The sequence below is a fragment of the Megalobrama amblycephala genome, linkage group LG14, assembly GCF_018812025.1.
Source record: "Megalobrama amblycephala isolate DHTTF-2021 linkage group LG14, ASM1881202v1, whole genome shotgun sequence".
NCBI classification, from domain to species: Eukaryota; Metazoa; Chordata; class Actinopteri; order Cypriniformes; family Xenocyprididae; genus Megalobrama; species Megalobrama amblycephala.
The window spans coordinates 28,479,269-28,500,693 of NC_063057.1; the positions used below are offsets into that span (position 1 = coordinate 28,479,269).

The 21,425-nt window shown below is 40.1% G+C and overlaps 1 protein-coding gene across 4 annotated transcripts in view; it reads right to left on the reverse strand.

Moving 5' to 3' along the window:
- LOC125245177 (GTPase IMAP family member 8-like) overlaps nucleotides 1-21,425 on the reverse strand; it is a 34,978-nt gene that overhangs the window by 4,972 nt on the left and 8,581 nt on the right. For all 4 annotated transcript variants that reach the window (XM_048155673.1, XM_048155671.1, XM_048155672.1 and 1 more), the window contains exons 4-6: nucleotides 8,799-8,873; nucleotides 2,885-2,968; nucleotides 2,073-2,720 (exon numbers count right to left, since the gene is read on the reverse strand). In XM_048155673.1, the coding sequence (XP_048011630.1) occupies nucleotides 2,073-2,720; nucleotides 2,885-2,968; nucleotides 8,799-8,873 (807 nt within the window). The remainder of the gene's footprint in view (nucleotides 1-2,072; nucleotides 2,721-2,884; nucleotides 2,969-8,798; nucleotides 8,874-21,425) is intronic.

Sequence of the window (21,425 nt, forward strand, 5' to 3'; positions counted from 1 at the left end):
CGTATAGGCCAGTATTGCCCTTTACCATGCAGACCGTTTGTTAGTGGGAGGCCCTTTTTTGTTTAATTACTATTTTCTCCTGTTTATCCTGTAAGCAGGGAGGTAAGACTTGTGTTTTTCTTTTGTTATCTCTTTTCCAGGGAATATCTTTAAAAGTAGGTAGATCCCCATCTTTTGTTTGTTGTTTTGGCCGACCCACGGACTTAAAGTCATCCTTTTATTTTCTTTATTTAAGAAATAAACAAACTTCCTCTCTGACTCAACTGGTGACATTGTGGTGTTTGTGGGAGCAGGAGACGGGACTCCGGGCGACACATGTTACAATGTGTCGCTCTCTATGTTACGACCGAAGGCTGTGTTTGTGGAATTCGTAACAGTGACAATGAGACCACAACTCATGTCAATGATGTGATCATAATTGATCAAAAATATTTTTGGCTGCTTAATCCTTATGTTCTGTTCAGGGTCTCCAGCAATAAAACATGATTAAATGCATTTTCCTTTATGCATCAGTGAAGCGACAATATTTTTCAAACCAGCTGTCTCAACTTTCCGATACTGCATGACGTTTGAAGCTTTAAACGTCATCAATCACGTGGTATTGTCATTTCGATACAAGCATCGGTACACTGTGTGATACAATAGTGCTTTGAAACTGTGTCAGAGCATCGGAGCCCAGGTATCAACCGTCCCATCACTAGTTATAGATCATGGTGTTGTATTCGGAGATGTTAATTGAGTGTACATGTGTATATATAAAACTATCAAGCACTCTTCAGCTTGTTGGATTCATGTTGTAATCTGGGTATTTATTGTCAAGAATCTTTCAATGATGTTGCATTTTAAAGCTTGTGTGAACATTTGCATACTGCGGGAAATGTAAGCTGTGTGTCCTGTAATGTTGTTTACACTATTGCTATGTATGTTGTGCTATTTATCATTGAAAGTGGATGTATTAGAAGTTGCTTATGCTCATCTATGCTTCTGTTGTTGTTTTTTGCAGTTTTAGACCACTTCCATTAAATTGCACTCGGATTCAGTTCTGTCTCAAGTCTTTTTTGGAGGAGTGTTAAGCTTGCTGCATAGCTATGTATGCCTACTCATAGTTAGGGCAGTAAAATAATAAACAGATATGTTGCCACACACACACACACATTTCTCAGGCACTGATGAATAGATAACAAACACTTTCTTTTCTTACAGGATGAACACAGTATTTGGAGTAGGACAAGTAGAACTGAAGACTGGAGAGAAGGAGCTGGAGAAGGGGGATCGAAGATGTGGAGAATGGAGACTTGGGTGAGGAGAGGAACAGCAGGTAAGGAGTCGTCAGGTAGGTAATACAAGGGGGAGATATGTGGTTAGTTTCTAATTTCTATGATGAGACTAGACAAGGGCTGTGTCCGAAAACTAGAAAATGCTGCCTTCGGAGCACACATTTCAAGGTAGGAAGCCATTAAGGCATGTCCAAATCCAATGTTGGCTTCACTTCCTGAGATACCTTCATCTGATGAAAATAGATCTAAATCTGATCAAAATAGGGAAGGCACAGGACATACAGCGTAAACATTTTGAAGAACGCAGAAAGCGGAAGTACGTTCAAGGTGATCATTTGTTTATGTAAAGCGTATACAGTTATATTTTTTTTTTAGAAAATGACTGATGGTTTCTCTAGATAAGACTCTTATTCCTCGTCTGGTATCATTTAAAGCCCTTTGAAGCTGCACTGAAACTGTAATTTTGACCTCCAACTGTTTGGAGGCCATTGAAGTCCACTATAAGGAGAATAATCCTGGAATGTTTTCATCAAAAAATGTTTTTCATCAGAAAGACATGAACATCTTGGATGACATGGGGGTGAGTAAATTATCAGGAAAAGTTTATTTAAAAGTGAACCAATCCTTTAATATAGATAAAGATGGTAAGCAGGCTTTGACTAAGTGAGTTGGTAAAGGGTCAAACCAACAGGTACACTGAGGGCTGTTAATTTAACACTGTGTCTTTTGTGTCTTTAAAACAAAATACCACAAATATATAAATAAATGGCAGAGCAAAAATCCCCAAACACTTACAGAACTGGTCTCTGTATATCTTCCTCTGAGCATCCTGGTACATCTTATTGGTGTAGTAGTCTGTATTACTGTTTGGTGCTTTATTGTTCCTCACCATCTCCTCAATCTTCTCCATCAGTTCAGTGACCTGAGAACGGTTCTTCATGTCTTCATTGTTGAATGAGTGAAATCTGCCTCCACAGTTATTAACAAGAGCCTTGAGATCATTACAACTGTTGATATTCTCTTCCAATGATATACTCAGAAGATCAGCATGAGTGAACAGAATGATGGTGTAACGTGCAGCAGCTTCTCCAAAGTTTTCCTGAATCCATCTCACTGTGTTTCTCTCTTCTTCTGTGAATCTCACACCCAATCTGACCACCAGCAGAAACACATGAGGACCAGGAACAGACATCTTGACGCAGTTTACTATTTCAGTCTTCACTTTCTCTTCTGACATTGTCGTATCATACAGGCCTGGAGTGTCGATTACTGAGATTTTCTTTCCATCAGTCTGTACTTCTCCTCTCTGACAGGTGTTAGTAACTGACCCTGATGAAGCATCAGCCTTAAAACACTTTTTACCAATGATGGTGTTTCCTGTTGAACTCTTTCCTGATCCAGTTTTACCCAGAAGAACAATCCTGCGTTCAGATGAAGTTGATCCTGGGAAATGGATTATAATATTTGGGATTAAACATGGCATTTAAAATTATTATTATTATTATTATTATTATAATGATGCATGTACTAATTAAGATTAAGTTATTCTAGAAAATGTGAATATAAATGTTGGTTTTAATATAATGATTGTCCATTTAAATACATACTTATAGTATTGTCTTGTGTCCTTTGCTGAATCCTCTCATGATCCTCTGAGTCGTCATGAAGGTAAGACTGATTCACAAATCCAGCTGTGACACGGACGTTATAAAAATATAAAAATAATATTGAATGAAATATTTATATTCTGATTCCAATAATATCACAAATCTCACATGTTGATCATATCAGAAATAATGTTTCAATACATGCAATTTTTGTTCTGTTAGGATGGCTGTGTGATGTTTGTGCTAAAACAAAAAATGCATTTACACTGCAAGTCTTAATGCGCAGATCCAATCTTGTGACCATATCCAATTTTTTTTGGCCAGTGTGTTTACGTTCACTTTAGATGCGACTGGTATCCAATATCTGTGTTTACATTAATTCCCATGCACATGGTAGACCCTCGGGTTTTGAATGGCTGTGCTATTAAAATTATTTATATATTTCATGTCGGGTGGCCATGATCATCTGCCAGAATGGATAGATGAAGTTAACAGCTGTCAGTGTCATGGATGTATTGCAGCGCGAATTCTGACTGAACGGATATAGACCGGAAAATAAAGGTAATTTGCGTTTGTTGTTATATCTACAGTCGTTAGATTAGATTAGATCCATTTCTAATTCTGAAGTGAAATAAAGTAGCAGGTAAGATTGCACTTATTTGAATGAATTTAAATATGAATGAGAATGAGAACGAGAGCGAGTAACCAACCCAGTGAAGCTTTTGGTTTAAAGGGGACCTATTATACCCCATTTTACAAGATGTAAAATATGTCTCTGATGTCCCCAGAGTGTGCAGGGAAGAGTGGGGAAAGATGAGCCATTTTTTACTTATGTAGCGTCTGGACTAATCAGGCACACAATTATGAATTACCCATAAACTCACTTTATCAAAGTTCTGTGAACCCATCCCCCTAAACTGCAACTATCATCCCAAACGTAGCTAAACCACAGGCAGAACTAGGTGTCCTGTTACAGATACTTGGTACTTTTATGATCAGAAAGAATTTTTTGTGGAGACTAGTGACTCTGACTTCATTCTTTCTGAGAAGGACAAATAAACTCTCTTAATCCTTTATATTCTCTATATAACCACTTGGGAAATGTATAAACATGTATCCAAATTTCCCATCTCATGACTTTCCTTTTATAGGCTTTATTCTATGTATTAATTCTCTCTTTTGAACTATTGTGGTATTAATGTTCCAGAGTTGCAAATGTATAGTTAACTGAGATCACATTGGTAGCATGTTTGGTATCTATGGACTCCAACTTTCGTTTCCTATTTGGTAATTCATGTTACATGTTACTAACTCTGTGACACATTAGTATTGTAAGAATCTAGAAGGTTATTCTCTCATTCACCCAATCCAGTGTCTTATGCTAATATCTTGCTACAGAACAAAGACTCGTAAAACTTCCCTCTGAAAGGGAAACTCCTTATTGGCTCAGACACCTCAAGAGGGTGTGAAATCTCCACCCCTTATATTCACTGATCACAAGATCAAACCCTCTAATCTTCCTGCTCTTCCTCCTCTTCCTCTTTTTTACTGACAAATGCTGACGTCAAGATGATGCTGTAAGAAGCTAGAAGCTTCTAAGGAACCCCAAGCTTGTGCCAGGCCTCGGCCTAGACCTTCCATTCACCAAAGATCCTCTGAATCCAACTGGCTCTCTTTCATCAAGACAATATCAGCAAAGATTCAACGGAAGCCTCCACAAATTGCATCAGGACAGTTTTAATTCAACTTGGAGAGACATGCAAGTATCAAACTTAGTCGGTAACACTTTACTTGAAGGGGTGTGCATAAGACTGACATGACACCTTCATAATCTTGACATGACACGTGTCATGAATATGAAGGAGGTTTTATGAATGTTTATGACAACTGTCATTAAGTGTCATTCGCTCAATTATGTCATTTTTAATGCAAAGATGACATTGTTTGAGATGTCCGAGTTATGACAACTTGACATAAACCAATACATCATAACCTGTCAGTGTCTTTGTCATGACAACTTGACATCATTTAGCTTTATGGGTTAACATTGCATTAAACTGTCATGTGGTTGGTTTTGACATTGGCTGTCATGAGGCCATTATAATAGTGTCATGAATATGTATCTTGAGCTCAAGTACAGTGGTACAAATTGAACTTGTCATTAAAATGTCATTAAGTGACAATACTCTGACAAATAATTTTATAACAGCGTCATGACTATTTTTCATTTCATGTTTTTTTTTTTTTTTTTTTTTGTTTGTTTTTTGTTTTTTTAAGTTTCCACCAACAGAAGGTCAGATAATAGACAATTTCAAATTTCTTTAAAATAAAGTGTTACCATTATTTTATAACAGTGTCATCTTTTTTGAGTCTTTTAACTAGTTGCTTATTACTATTAGCATTCATATGGCTAAAATATTGGCTATTTATTAGTACTTATAAAGCACATATTAATGCCTTATTCTGCATGATCTTATTCTACATTCTTAATCCTACCCAATACCTAAACCTAACAACTAGCTATAATAAGCAGTAAATTAAGAGTTTATTGAGGGGAAAATCATAGTTAATCCTTTATATATGTGTTCTCTATACTGAAGTGTTACCAAAATAATGTCATGTAATGTTAACCCATAAAGCTAAGTAGTTTTTTAAGTTTGATAATTAATCTGCTATATCATGTTTATGACAGGTTATGATGTGTTGGTTTATGTCAAGTTGTCGTAACAAAGACATCTCAAACAATGTCATCTTTGCATTAAAAATGACATAATTGAGCGAATGACACTTAATGACAGTTGTCATAAACATTCATAAAACCTCCTTCATATTCATGACACATGTCATGTCAAGATTATGAAGGTGTCATGTCAGTCTTATGCACACCCCTTCAAGTAAAGTGTTACCACTTAGTCTTATTATCGGATACATTAAGTATCCTTACCCCTTTTAAAGAAGGGCCTGTTAAAACTAAACTGATGGTTTGCTCAAGGCTGTTGATCTGCTGAATGTCCAACAATGCTGTAACCTCTTGCTTTTCTGTACACTGCTTTAGCTCTCTCTTTCTCTTGGTAAACTGTATGTGTGTGAATGTTAGAGTAGTTAAGTGTTTAGTCTAGTTAATAAAGTCTCGTTTATGTCACATGTAAAGTTGTCCGTGTTTCATGCTCATATACTGGAGTCCCTATCCATGCAGATCCTGACTTACAGGCTTTTAGTAGTACTGTACAATAAGATTGATATTTCCTATAACCTGGAAATGAAAATTTCTTAGAAGTAATAAACAATTAACACTGTGTGTTCATTGGACAACGGGTTAATTGATTGTAATATTAATTTTATTACATTAAGTTAATTTTATTAACTTATCCAATTATTTATAATTAATTATAACTAGTTATGATTAATTATTAATATTTATTTTGAGCTAATTTGCTACACTTATGTGGTCCTCAAGATAAGGAAAATGAGGCAGAAGTACAATGAAAGTATTTAAAGTAATTGTTTCCTATCATTTTAAATGATCAAAATACATCGATGACAAAGCTAGGGTTCTAAAAATATGGCTTCTTATAAAAAAGTGTTCCTCTGACTTAATTTACCCCAGATTAGGGGTAAGTTGAGCCGAGTCAGTAGGTGAGTGTAAACTGACCATCTAACTGAATCTGAATCAAACCCATGCGAAAATTTAAAGATAATGTACCTATGGGCCTGTTTACACCTGGTCACTTCATGCATTTTTTCTTATCAGATAGATATCTGATTGTGAAAGGACCAGGTCTAAATGCCCTCAGAAATGCACTCGAAACGGATATTAATCTGATCGTTCAAACAAATGCATCTGGTTGTTGAAACCACTTATGTAAATTTAACTCCTCCCAAAAATACTGAAAGAATAAATGTGTTATAGTCTATATAACATGTTATAGCCAGATATGACAGCGCAACTGCAGTACGCATCACCGCAGATGAGCAGCTGATATCTCTTCAGCAACACAACGTGCAAATTGCCCCAAATCAAACTGAAAATAAGTCTCAGGCGCTCAAAACACAATAATCTTCATTAAAAGTAATGAGATTAAATGATCTTGCCACGCTCTCTCCTATTGCGGTCTTTGATTTTTAAATTAGCTGACGATTAATAAAATGCAGCTCATATTTTTTTGCTTATTAACTAATATAATAATCACATTTCCTTTTACAAATATTCTTTGTTAAAATATTTTACAATTTTTTTTAAAGCTAAATTAAACAATATAAAACCAACCAAATGAAGTTGAAATTTCAGTATTTTTAATTGTTTGCATTTCTGAAACAATATGTTGAACACAAAAGTTGTAACCTTCCCATAAACAGACTAAACAGAGAGTTTGTTGAGTAAAATGAAATTAAAACTAAATAAGAATGAATAAATGTCACTGAAACTAATAAACATTTCAGTCTTGACATGGTAGTTTTTCTGCAATGTCGACCATGTTAGGCCATTAGAGACTACAGGTGGAAAGATATAAATGATTAAACATCCTCTGGTTCGTATCAGAGAAGGGTTTGGTGTACTTGTACACTGTTCCTATCAAATAAACTAAAAAATGAAGATAAACTAAACCAGTTGCATAATTGAAATGACACCAGTTTATACTACAGATTTAAATTAAATTCAGTGGCTCAGTTTACCCCACAGCATTTGACTCACTTTGCCCCATAGCTGCCATTTTAGGAAAAGCTAGCTAGTTTACTAATTCAGGATAATATTTATCTAAATGACTTGCATGGTTTTATACGTTGCTAAATCACCAATATGCATCATAAATAATCTTAGACCTTGACAAATTTGCTTTGATGAAACAGCCATTACATCTGTTATGCTAAAATTTTACTTTGACAAGCCAAAAATGGTAAATAACCACTTTTCCCATGTGCTTCTCCTTTTCACAGTCTGGCAGAAACAATGGGTGGTTATAAAATATGGTTACATGCAGGGGCGTAGCACCAAATTTTGGGCCCTGGGTACAAACCATCTTGCTGGGCCCCCGTACCAAATACCATAGTGATACCAATGGGTGGGGTATTGCATTTTTATCATAAAAACACTTAAAATGTAAACAAAATAAGCCACACTCTGATTAATATATTTTTGTTTTATTGTCAACTACTTACTGAGATGACAAAAGGTCTAGCAGGTCCAAACCTGGACTAAATCAAATATACTCTAAAGCAGTTCTGAACAATGACCATACCAAATGAGAAAAAAACTTTGGTCTGAACATTAATAAACACAAACTAAATAATGTCAGTTTTTACTAAATGCCCATTGACGGGTCTTTGCATGCGTAAATTTGCTGATCAGGTCTTTAAAGTCCAGTTTTTTGGCCAACTGACTTTCTACAGAAAGTCGGTAACCAAACGACTGATGGACCCCATTGACTTCCATAGTAGGAAAAAAAATACTATGGAAGTCAATGGGGACCAGCAACTGTTTAATTACCAACCTACTTTAAAATATCTTCTTTTGTGTTTAGCAGAAGAAAGGAAATCATACAGGTTTGGAACAACTTGAGGGAGAGTAAATGATGACAGAATTTTCATTTTTGGGTGAACTATTCCTTTAAAGCAGAGGTCTCCAATCCTGCTCCTGGAGGGCCACTGTCCTGCAGAGTTTAGCTCCAACCCTAATTAAACACACCTGAACCAGCTAATCAAGCTCTTACTATAGGCAAGAAAATTCCAAGCAGGTGTGTTGAGGCAAGTTGGAGCTAAACTCTGCAGGACAGTGGCCCTCCAGGAGCAGGATTGGAGACCCCTGCTTTAAAGTTTAAATGTGTACAATAACAATGTACCCATTTTGCTTATTTCCTCTTAACACTTAATTACTAATTACTAAGTGTTAAAACAGGCAATTCTGCTAAAAGCTCACCTTGTCTCACTGTCACATCCACCTCACTGTCACTGCTTTCACCTGGCCATGATGAGGGGCCTGCTGCTGCAGGGTCTGAAACGGAAATATATGGCTTCAAATGGTTGCTAAAATATCCTTTATTGTCACAATACCTTTTTTAAAGTGTAGGCTAAGTACAAGTTAATTGCTGATTATTTGTCTGTTTAAAATAAATGCAGACTATAGAATCACAGGGTACACTAACCGCCAAACTAGACACTCAGTCTTTGAATTACGTTTTAAAATAAGTCATTTTCAATCATTAAGATGTGCATTAAACTGAGAACAATCCTGTACTTAATGTAAGAGTGTGCTCGAGCTAATTTGCATAACAATGCGGTAAAATAGGCGCTAACGATCTGTGTTTTTGCGGGTGTTAGATTTTGACAATGGAGGGAAATATACAGTGTTTTCATGTAAACTTATGACTCTGGGGAGAACTGCAGCAGAAGAGGAGAAGAGTGGCAGTGTGTTGAGCTCCCAGCTCCGCCTCCGTCTGCTTCTCACTCCCTGTTATTTACCCAGAAATATTGTTTGCTCGCTATGTAGGGTGTGATACTATAAAGTATTGGTATATTATTCAAATAGAGTACGAACATAAATGTATGCTATTCTACCTGGAGTAGATATTTATGTTAAAACAATGTCAATGCTCGATGATGCATTTGGAGCTCACCTTTCTTTTCAAAAAACGTACTCGTTACTAACGTAACCTTGGTTCCCTGAGATACGGAACGAATACTGCATATGGGGGAAAAGTCTCCCTTTTTCCCAGCTACTGAAGCCTTTTCAATAACGCAGTGTAACTGCATCGTCATTGGTTCACTCATAGACAAGTTGTTGAACCAATGACGGCGCGGCATAGCTGCGCGGCCTATGGCGACAGAGCGCGCGAACTTTCCCGCCGAAAGGGGCGGGTAATGTGCTATATAAGCGAGCGTTTCGCCATAGGCCATCAGACCATATTGACTGAAGCGACGACACTGAGCCGCAGCCTCGTTGCACGGCAAGTAACGCAGTACTCGTTCCGTATCTCAGGGAACCGAGGTTACGTTAGTAACCGAGTACGTTCCTTTTCTTTATTTCACTCGTACTGTGTATGGGGGAACGAATTCAACCGCGCCGTGCCACGGCTGGGGAACGACAGAACTTGACTGGACACCATAAGGGGGACCAAGGACAAGTGAAGGCCGAAGCCGCCGTTACCCTGTTACACTACAAAAGGAGAGAACTCCTAGGTTGTGCAAAAAGCGGAACATATTAAGGGCCGCGAATTTACACTGAAAGGACCCGAGCTTGTAAGGTCGGAACGTCCAACTGATAGAACCTGACAAAAGTGGACGGCGAAGACCAGCCAGCCGCCTCACAGATGTCTTTGATTGAGACTCCACTGGACCAGGCCCACGACGAAGCCATGCCTCTAACTCTGATGGGGCAGGTTGCGCCCATAGAGGAGTAAGAGAGAGCTATAGCGTCGACAATCCATCGTGAAAGACGCTGTTTTGAGACGGGAGAAGCTTTGGTGCGGCCACCAAAACAGACAAATAGCTGATCAGACTGCTGGAAAGGCTGTGATCGCTCGATGTAGACGCGTAAAGCCCTGACGGAGCATAATGATTCCAGCTCTAGCTCATCCAATGAACGGGGAAGCGCAGAGAGTGAAATAACTTGTGCTCTGAACGGCGTTGAGAGCACCTTGGGGACGTAGCCAACCCTCGGTTTCAGAACGACCATAGCGCAGCGCAGAGATGCCAGACTCATGCATTCGCAGTGCGGGCATGAGCCGCCAGTGAGTGCGTCATCCGCGTGGGACTTGCCCAGGCATCCAACGCACTCGCTGTGTCCGTCTTCTTCGTGCAGTACCACGTACCACAGGAGTGGTGTGGCATTTAGAAATGCCAGGCGCCGTGAAAACGGCGATTGGGAGGCTCTTAACGGCGAGGGCCGGGCTCAAAGCGGTGAAAACCGCTGGAAAGTGCTCAAAAAGCGGCTGTAACACTGCGGGAAGACGCTCTCTATGACACGCCGGATGGCGGCAGGAGACGTGCTGAGAAGCGGCCGGTAGCAGGAGCGGGAGGCGGCGACTCGTAGACGGTGCGAGGCGGCAGTCGGCGAGGGCGAAGGCACTGGCTGGGTCCGGCGAGTCAGCAGGGTCCGTTGCAGGGCCTCTTCGACGGCGGCAGAGCGTCTTGTAGGCGGCGAGCTTCTTTCTCGGCGAGCAGGCTTCGGCGAGGATCAGCGAAGAGAAGTAGAGTCGTTGCTGAAGGAGAAAGGACTGATGGCCTATGGTGAAATGCTCGCTTATATAGCCCTTTACCCTGCCCCTTTCGGCGGGAAAGTTTGCGCGCTCTGTCGCCATAGGCCGCGCAGCTATGCCGTTACACTGCGTTATTGAAAAGGCTTCAGTAGCTGGGAAAAAGGGAGACTTTTCCCCCATACGCAGTACGAGTGAAGTATCGAAAGGGAACTGAGTGAGCAACTGCTTGCCCTCATTTGCCTTTCTCTCTTTAATCTTCTTTTCTTTTCGTTTTTGAGCCCCTGATTTTCCTTTCTTAAGGAAAGACATGACTCTTCCCCTGTCTTTCTAGTTCATATCACGGCTAACTCCAGCTCCTGTCTCATTAACTGATTCACCGCAGGTCCGCAGCAGAAGCACCTGACCTGCGGGTCATACCATTTACATTGATTCGAGAGGGGTGGTGGGGCCCTGCACAGCATGAAAATGACTTTTTTTTATACCAAACCAGTGCCTAACTGCAAAAACTAAACTTGTAGTTAGGCACTGGTTTGGTATAAAAAAAAGTCATTTTCACTTCTAAGGGGCCCCTTAGAAGTCAGTTTTCTATACATACATATACATGCATGTATAGAAAACTGACTTCTAAGGGGCCCCCCCCTGCCTCGGGCCCTGGGTACTCGGTACCCTTCCCCCCCCCCAGTCCGACGCCCCTGGTTACATGACAATAAAATGGTACGGTTGCCAAGATACAGGGGGTGTGTCAACTTACCCACTGGCTCATCTTACCCCACTCTCCACTATGTGAAGTTTTAGCTCAAAATACTCCACAGATAATTTTTTATAGCATGTTAAAATTGAAACTTTTAGTGGTTGAGCAAAAACGTGCCGTTTCAGTGTGGTCCCTTTAAATGCAAATAAGCTACTGCGCTCGTCCTAAGAAGGCAGAGTCAGAATGTCAGAAACTGTGAATATATGCTGCATGGAGATAAAACAGGTATAGTTTAGTTCAATTAGGGTTATAACTTATATTGTCTTCTTGTTTTTAATCTACCAGATTAGTACAGGCCTGTTGTACTGTCCGAATGATGGCCAAAACTTTACAGATGAGTTTTGTGATGTTTATTGTACCTCACAGAAAAGATGAAGTGTCTGTTTTCACTCTAGAAAATCACTGTAAAGGCCTGTTCACACCGGGACGAATATCGCGCACGATTTTCGCCGATGTTTAACGCCTCGTGACTAAACAACGGGCGCCAATGTGAGTGTGCACACCGACGCGAAAAACGCGAGGCGTAAAAGCGTCATTTTTTAAAAAACGCCTCGGGTTCGTTTTTTTGGTTTGACGTGCCGCGTTAAAAACTGGCCGACCAATGAGATGCTTTTGTTCACGTGCCTGGAGCTGCTGAAGTTACAGTGAAACACGACTTGGTGGCGCTCAAGCACAAAACAGTCTTGCTGAGCACACATTGATACCAAGACGACGAAGAGAAAGTAAGTAGATGAGGAAGACCCCTACAAACTATCCTTGCGTCTCAAACAGCTCCCTAGCTTCCTAGGCCGTGTATCAGTATACCATTTAAATGAATGTGGCCGACTCCCTGATCAGTGCCCTGACTAGTGAACTAGGGAGCTGATTGAGACGCACGCTATGGGTGCTCTGCCAGTTCTTGGCCATACCAATAGATGTGTATTATTTCTGTATTTTTGCTGTTTTTTTTCTTTTACATTCAAGAAATATAGTTGAGAATGTCTATTTCATAAATGTTTATTTGCACTACTGTTTCTGACTACCATCTCTCATATATGCCATTTAATATCTGCATTTTTATCTTCTTTAACTTTACTAATATCATATGTTTATTTGCACTACCGTTTCTGACTACCATCTCTCATATATATGCCATTTAATATCTGCATTTTTATCTTCTTTAACTTTACTAATATCATATGTTTATTTGCACTACCGTTTCTGACTACCATCTCTCATATATGCCATTTAATATCTGCATTTTTATCTTTTTTAACTTTACTAATATCATATGTTTATTTGCACTACTGTTTCTGACTACCATCTCTCATATATATGCCATTTAATATCTGCATTTTTATCTTCTTTAACTTTATTAATATCATAAATATGTTTATTTGCACTACCGTTAAGCACAAGCGCCACATACTGTCCGGGAGTGAATTTGCACGTTCAATCTGCGCATCGCCAGTGAAAATCGCTTGGGTGTGAACACAAAAAACGTCTCAAAAACACTGGCGATAAACGCGTGCGATATTCGTCCCGGTGTGTACAGGCCTTAAGAGCTTAATAAAACACTGCAAGTGTGCATTAAAATATTATCCATAAACTCTCTCTCATTATTATCAACATACACAGCAAAGTACACAGAAACACTTGTTACAACTAACAGTAAACAAATATATACAGACCTTCATTACTGCCGTATCCAGTATCACTCTGGAGACTATCCTTGAGTAGCACATTTTTAGCACAGTCTCTGTTTTGTATTTTCCCTTTGTGTTGACATGAACATTTGTTCACAAAGCAGTCCGGTGTGACATGATTTGCACAGACATAAACGAATTTCGGTAGAGTTGTGGGATAATTTTTTTTTTGAAAACAAAATGAATCCACCTCGTTTTCAGCAGCTCAGATTTAGGGAGTAAATGGAGAGAGCTATGTGGATTAATCCATCCAGCTACAGAACACCTAAAACACTTGGGAGACATTCTCGTCAGTGCAGCAATGGCGGACTCGCTGTGAACGCGCTCAGGGCGGGTCTATGTTCAAACAGCAGTGTCTGTCAACATTTGTGGGCAGGGCCTGTGACTAATGTGACATTTTTATCACTATAGGGTGGTTGTGTACACACACTGCCAACACACATTTATGTCCAAACACCAGGGATGGGCATTTTTCCAAAATAATGTATTCAAATTTGGGCTCGTAAAAAACGAATATTTGAATATTAATTTATTTAAATGACGTTAAAAAAAAGAAGGGCGTTATTTTTTAAAATTCATCAAGATTTTTTTTACCATTTCTGAACAAGCTTACAATTAGGCAATATACACAACAAGCTTATGTTATATCTTAAGCTTTTCTTTCTTTTAGTTCAAAGCATTAAACAATATGTGCAAACAAAAAAATATAAAGCACAAAAGCATTTAATCTCAAGCAGCGCGAATGGGAAAAAACGCTAATAAAGCAGACAGCGCCAGTTATCGTACAAAACGTACATAATACACTTGAGTCAGTATATGGTTATCGTTTTCATATTGTTTCACATGTTCATGTTGAGAAAAACAATAATATCCACATGCTCGGGTTAGAAAACGAGCCGCGCTGACAGACATTGCAGAAACACAAAGATAACGATAATACATAATGGTATGCTAAGCTAAGGTTTATAGCACTTTGTGTTTTCTTTTAGTAAATATATCTCCCTTGAAGAAATTTAAAGGAAGCATATGTCTCAAAATCATTTTGCTATCAGATAAGTTATCTTCTCGGCTCATTCAGGTTACAGCTGCGCTTACCTGTCGTGAATGCAGTAAGTTAATGGACAGCTGTCTTTCCTCATTCGATGGGTATTTAGATTTCATGTGCTTTCTCAATATGGACGTGATATTATGATAACTTGGTTTCATTAATTCATTTGATCAAAAGCAATTCCATTTTGTAAGATCATTTTCATCCAAGTAATTCCAAACTTTGCGAGACAGACGACAACATTATGTGACGATCAAATTCAATAAACTTGTTAAACACGCTCCACAGTTTTAGTGCTTAGGACTTATCATGGATTCACTGCATTTATGGCCAGCAAAGCAACATAGTAAAATTCGAATAGTATTTTTATTTTTCACATATTAATTACAGGTCGAATATTCGACTATTTGTGAACACCCCTACCAAACACCATGCAGAAGTGAATTTTGCATAATAGGTCCCCTTTAAAGGTGCCATAGAATGCTTTTTCAAAAGATGCAATATAAGTCTAAGGTGTCCCCTGAATATGTCTGTGAAGTTTCAGCTCAAAATACCCCATAGATATTTTTTAATTAATTTTTCAGGCTGCAGCCCCTTTAAATCGCGTGCTCCCCGCCCCCGAGCTCTCGACTATAATACAGTGCATAAACAAAGTTCATACAGCTAATATAACCCTCAAAATGGATCTTTACAAGATGTTCATCATGTATGCTGTATGCATGCTTCGAATTATGTGAGTAAAGTATTTATTTTGATGTTTATGTTTGATTCTGAATGAGTTTGAGGCTGTGATCCGTGGCTAACGGCTAATGCTACACTGTTGGAGAGATTTATAAAGAATGAAGTTGTGTTTATGAATTATACAGACTGCAAGTGTTTAAAAATGAAAATAACGACGGCTCTTGTCTCTGTGAATACAGTAAGAAACGATGGTAACTTTAGCCACATTTAACAGTACATTAGCAACATGCTAACGAAACATTTAGAAAGACAGTTTACAAATATCACTAAAAATATCATGATATCATGGATCATGTCAGTTATTATTGCTCCATCTGCCATTTTTCGCTGTTGTCCTTGTCTGATGATTCAGCTGTGCACATCCAGAAGTTAATACTGGCTTGTCTAATGCCTTGAACATGAGCTGGCATATGCAAATATTGGGGGCGTACATAGTAATGATCCTGACTGTTACGTAACAGTCGGTGTTATGTTGAGATCCGCCTGTTCTTCTGAGGTCTTTTAAACAAATGAGATTTATATAAGAAGGAGGACACAATGGAGTTTGAGACTCTCTGTATGTCATTTCCATGTACTGAACTCTTGTTATTCAACTATGCCAAGATAAATTCAATTTTTGAATCTAGGGCACCTTTAATAAAAAATTAAACACACACACAGGGGACTCTTTTAAATGAACCGGGCAGAGGTTGAAATTCAGCTGCTGAATGTGTAAGAAAAAAATACATGGACATATTAAGTTTCCATCTTAATAATAAAGCTGTGAATTTTAGTGCAAGTGCACTGTTAAACCTTGCTGTAAAAAATGACCAAATTCTGACAGTAACAAACCATTTTCCATTAAAAGAGTAATTCTGTAGAAAACTGTGCTTTCTGGGTTATATTTGTCGTTTTCAAGAAAAATAGCTGTGAGTTAACATCACTTAAAGACGACACTCAGAGGCTGTATTCCAAATCACACCCTATTCCCTCATTCACTATTCCCTACATTAGTTCACTAATATAGTGCACTTGACAGAGTGAATTTAGACACTGATAAACACCTGATTAGCAGAATTACTGAAGGAAAGAGGAACAACAAGTCCAGAAAGAAGAGACGAGCAGAAACACAAGAACTAAAAAAATGAACAAACATATAATCACAGGGCAAATATATTTCATAATATAAAGTTGATAACATCTGACAAAGACTGCATACTTAATCTTGGTGATGATTATGTTGTTATCAGTAACAAATCAACATTACCTGGATGCAGTCTCTTTTGGTATTCCTTGCCATAACAAAGGTGTTTGATAAACAGTTACAGTAGCCATGGAAAGTATTATGATAAAAAGTCAAGGGTCAAGAGCCCCACTACGATATTGAGATATTAAGATATATCAAACACTGATCACCATGATGGAATAGTGATTCCTAAATACTAAAACATCAACATCTAAACCTCTGTTAATTCTCAGTAAGTACTTAAGTAGACGTCTGACAGAAATAAAGTCAGTCTGGTCAGTAATAGGTGAAGCAGCAACATTTTGAATTCGCAATGAGCTCACCTATGTGACCCTGCCTGTGCAAACCCAGCTAATTTTTTTGTTATATAAAATCATGCCATATAATGTAAGAGAACATTCTGTGAAAATTAGGGCTCTTGATTTAATGCATTAATTAGATAAATTAAAGTGACAAGCTAAAATTAACACGTAGGTCATCTGACATTTCATAAAGTTGATGAAGGTTGTTAAATAATTGCCTAATATAGTATTCAGACTAGTGCTGCAAGGATATTGCACAGCACCAAGATAACACTTTCTCATCTGAGCTGTCAGCGGTCTGTCAGTGGTCGTCAATGTTAACATTTTTGAGATCAAATCAAACTAGGCGGGCTTTATGTTCAGGGAAGCTGCTGAGTGCGACACTTCAGCTAGCCATCATAAAGTGCGAGATAAGATGTAAGTAGCTAAACTACACATTTCTTGAGAACTGTTGCTTGAAATGTTAAACAACCAACAAAAATAATCAGGGATGCAAACTAATAAACTTCAGTCTATTGATTTTGCCGTTTTGAGTAGTAGTTATAATTTATGTGATTAATGTGATAATTAGTAGTAGCATAACTGTCAATGTGAGGGGCCAAGAAACAGTAACGAAGCCATTTCCATCATATATTAGGCATAAGATTAATAATAAATGCATTGGCCCAGTTTCACAGACAAGGCCTAATCCTGGTTTAGGGTAAGCCCTATTTCAATTAGGGTATTTAAAGGAACACTCCACTTTTTTGAAAATAGGCTCATTTTCCAACTCCCCTAGAGTTAAACAGTTCAGGTTTTAGATGTTAATGTTTTAATGAAAGTTTGGTTTCAAGTCAAGATTCACTGGTCACATCCAGTATTATTAACATTATAAATATTTTATTAATTTTTCATTATAGTAAATTTATGATGTTTCAGTTTGAGATCCAGCAGTGCTTTTTTAACCTGAAGATTTTATACAAACACACACAGACATCAAGGCCCAATCCCAATTCTACCCCTTACCCCTTCCCCTTTCCCCTTCCCCTTCGTTTCGCGCGTTCACGTGAAGGGGTAGGGGTGTCCCAATTCTCATTTGGTTGGAGGGGAAGGGCCAGGTAGCCCTTCAAAGGAAGATTTTTTCGGGACCACACTTCAGACGAAGGGGTATGATAAATTTCCAACATGGCCGACCGAGCGAGCAGAGAGACCCATAAATGTAAGTATTTTCGTACAGTAAACAGTATTTTAGTAATAAATAATCACTTGTTTTATGTTGCCTTTAATCGTGTGTTCATGTATACGGATATGTTCTCCGAAAAAAGATTTGTTAAAATCGCTATGAAAAAAGTTCGCTAATGTTTTTTACTTTATGATAGTTCCACAACATATTTTTTTATATTTTATTGAAACCCGCGTTGATTTGACAACATAAATTCAAATCCGGTGGCAGCTAACTTGTCTTTTTGCCGCATGCCTGATTAATGTATTGTTTTGTTGTGGTTACGTCCATAAATACGTGTACGTTACATGATATAAACAAAAAGTGCATTCAGTTTGCGTGCTTATTCATCAGTATTGTATGTAGGGACTCCTGAGGAAACACGCAGGCTCATACGTTTTCGTGCAGAAAACGAGCAGCGTTTCTTGAAATCGAAATACACAGCAAAACAACTTTGGGAGTGAGTCATCTGTTTAACGTTTATGTTGCTTGTGCCTGATTACGGTGAGATATGTGCACTAATAGTAAAAATAGCTGTCGCCCAAGCAACAGAGATCACTACAGCTATCGATGGCATCTTAGAAGTGTGTGATAAACATCGGCGCATCTATGACGTAGGAGCTAGCGACGACTTATGATGACGTGTAACGGTCTAGTAGTGGTGTCCCATTTCTTAGGGGAATATTTCCAGCCCTACCCCTTGACACTCTGTTTCAAGGGGCAAGGGGAAGGGGTAAGGGGAAGGGGTATAAAATAGAATTGGGATTGGGCCCAAGAATCAGCATATGAGCCTCAACAATGGTGACAATCAAACAAAATGCTTCATGTAGCAGTGCATGATGGGAGCCACCAATCAAAATGTCATTGCTTTGAATGCAGGCCTCACTGAGTCATTGCATTTCATCAAAAATATCTTAATTTGTGTTCCAAAGATGAACAAAGGTCTTACAAGTGTGGAACGACATGAGGGTGTGTCAGGTCTCGGGTCTGATCACCTGTCTTTGTGCTCGTGTTTTGTGTTTTGGTGCGTGGCTTTGTTTTGACAGCTCGCCATGTGCTTGTGTCTCTGCCCTTACCTGTTCCTGCTCGTTAGCTCATCTCTCACACCTGGTTCTTGTTCTCCTCATTATTATTTCCCTTTATAGCCCCTGTTATGGTTTCTACCGCTATTCTGACTGCCTGTGTCCGTATCAGTACGCTTGTCTTGTCTAGTCTCTTCCTGTCTCGTTCAGGCTCCAGTGCTAGTGGCTGCAAGTTGTCTCGCCATTCTACTGCGCTCACTGTGGACTCAATCTTCACTCACGTTCGGCGGCGGTTGTCTGGATTTGTGAGCAGCCTTTCCCGTTTGTGCCGATTGCAGCGGTCGTGGCTTTTCCTGACCCACGAACTGTTTCTCTGACGCTTCAGTTATTTTCTGTTCAATAAACCTTCTGTTTGCACCCGCATCTGAATCCTGCCTATTTACCTGACAGAACAGTCTGACCAATGATGGATTCAGCGGGATCCGACACGCTCCGTTCTGCTCTCGTTCAGCAAGGGGTTTTGCTGGGCCAGCACTCCAGCCAGATCAACACTACTGCTCAGGAAGTGGACGCGCTGAATGCCCGAGTCGCGGAGCTCCTTTCACGGGTCGATGAGCTTCAGCAAGAGGCGGCTAACCGGGCGCCCGCTCCTCGCGCAGTTATTCCTCCTGAACCCGAACCACACGCCAATAATCCACTGATCTATGACGGCGATCTGAAGTCCTGTCAAGCATTCCTCTCTCAGTGCGCTCTGGTGTTCGCTTTACAACCTCGACGCTACGCCACAGAAGAGGCAAAACTGGCGTATGTCATCACTCTTCTCTCCGGTCGCGCCCGCGAATGGGGAGTGGCCGTGTGGAATTCTCGTGCTCTCTACTGTGCTTCTTTTGAGGATTTTCGTCAAGAAATGACGAAGTTATTCGACCATTCAGCACAGGGAGATGAGGCGGCGGCTCAGTTGTCTGGTCTGACTCAGAAGAGGAGTTCAGTGACTGATTATGCGATACAGTTCCAAACTTTGGCGGCTGCTTGTGCTTGGAATGAGGGCGCGTTACGTGCTCGTTTTCTTGATGGACTGGATCATGCCATTGCAGACGAACTGGCTGCTTTGGATCTGCCTCGGGGATTGGATGACATAATTAATCTCGCACTCCCTGTTGAGGGGCGTCTCAATCGTTGCCGTCAGCGCCGTCTGTCTACTGCTCCGTCGCGCCACCTGGAGTCCTCTTCGCATGATGCCACAAGTTCCCTGTAAACTGAGGCTGAGCCGATGCAGCTGGGTCGTCTTCGATTAACACCACAGCAGAGACAGGAGCGTTTAACCCAAGGATTATGCTTGTATTGTGGCAAGCCGGGCCATTTTGTCCTTCAGTACCCGTTAAAAGCCAAAGCCCAGTGAATCGGGGAGTCCTGGTGGGCGCTTTTTCCTGTTCTAACTCTCCAGCCTGATGCCTTTTCATCTCGCCTTCCGGGGAGATGTCCACTCGGGTCAAGCGCTTATAGATTCAGGGGCTGAGGGAAATTTCCTGGATTCTGCCTCCGCTCTCAAATGGAATATTCCAACCATCCTCTTGGCTGAACCCATTGTAGCATGGTCGCTGGCAGGAAGTCCCCTTACTACCATCACACACGTCACTCCCCGTGTAAGCCTTTCACTTTCTGGTAACCATTGTGAGGAGATTGAACTGTTTATTTTGGACTCTCCTAATGCTCTGTTAATATTAGGACACCCATGGTTGCTAAAACACAACCCGCAGGTTGAATGGGTCAATAATTCCGTTTTAGCCTGGAGTCAGTCTTGTCACGTGTCTTGTTTAGGTGCTGCGTTTTCTCCTGTCTCTGTGTCTTGTGTTTCGCAGGTGGATCCTCCTGACCTTACCGGTGTACCTGCGGAGTACTTTGATCTTCGGGCGGTCTTCAGTAGGTCTCGGGCCACCTCACTTCCTCCGCATCGTCCTTACGACTGTGCCATTGAGCTCCTCCCAGGCACTTCTCTGCCTAAGGGTCGTCTTTATTCCCTTTCTGGTCCTGAAAGAGAGGCTATGGACAAGTATATTCGTGAATCACTTCAGTCTGGGCTCATCCGCCATTCCTCCTCTCCTGCTGGTGCAGGGTTTTTCTTCGTTCAGAAGAAAGACGGCTCCCTACATGCTCCACTGTCTGACATCCAATAACCCAAGTTCCTGGTGCCAACAGCTCTCTTGGATTGAGTACACCCCTAACTCCCTTCCGATGGCGGCTTCAGGTATGTCCCCCTTTGAGTGTTCTGTGGGTTATAAGCCTCCTCTGTTTCCATCACAGGAACCCGATGCTGCGGTCCCGTCTGACCTGGCTTTTGTCCAGCGTTGCCGTCGCACCTGGAGAAAGGTCAGGG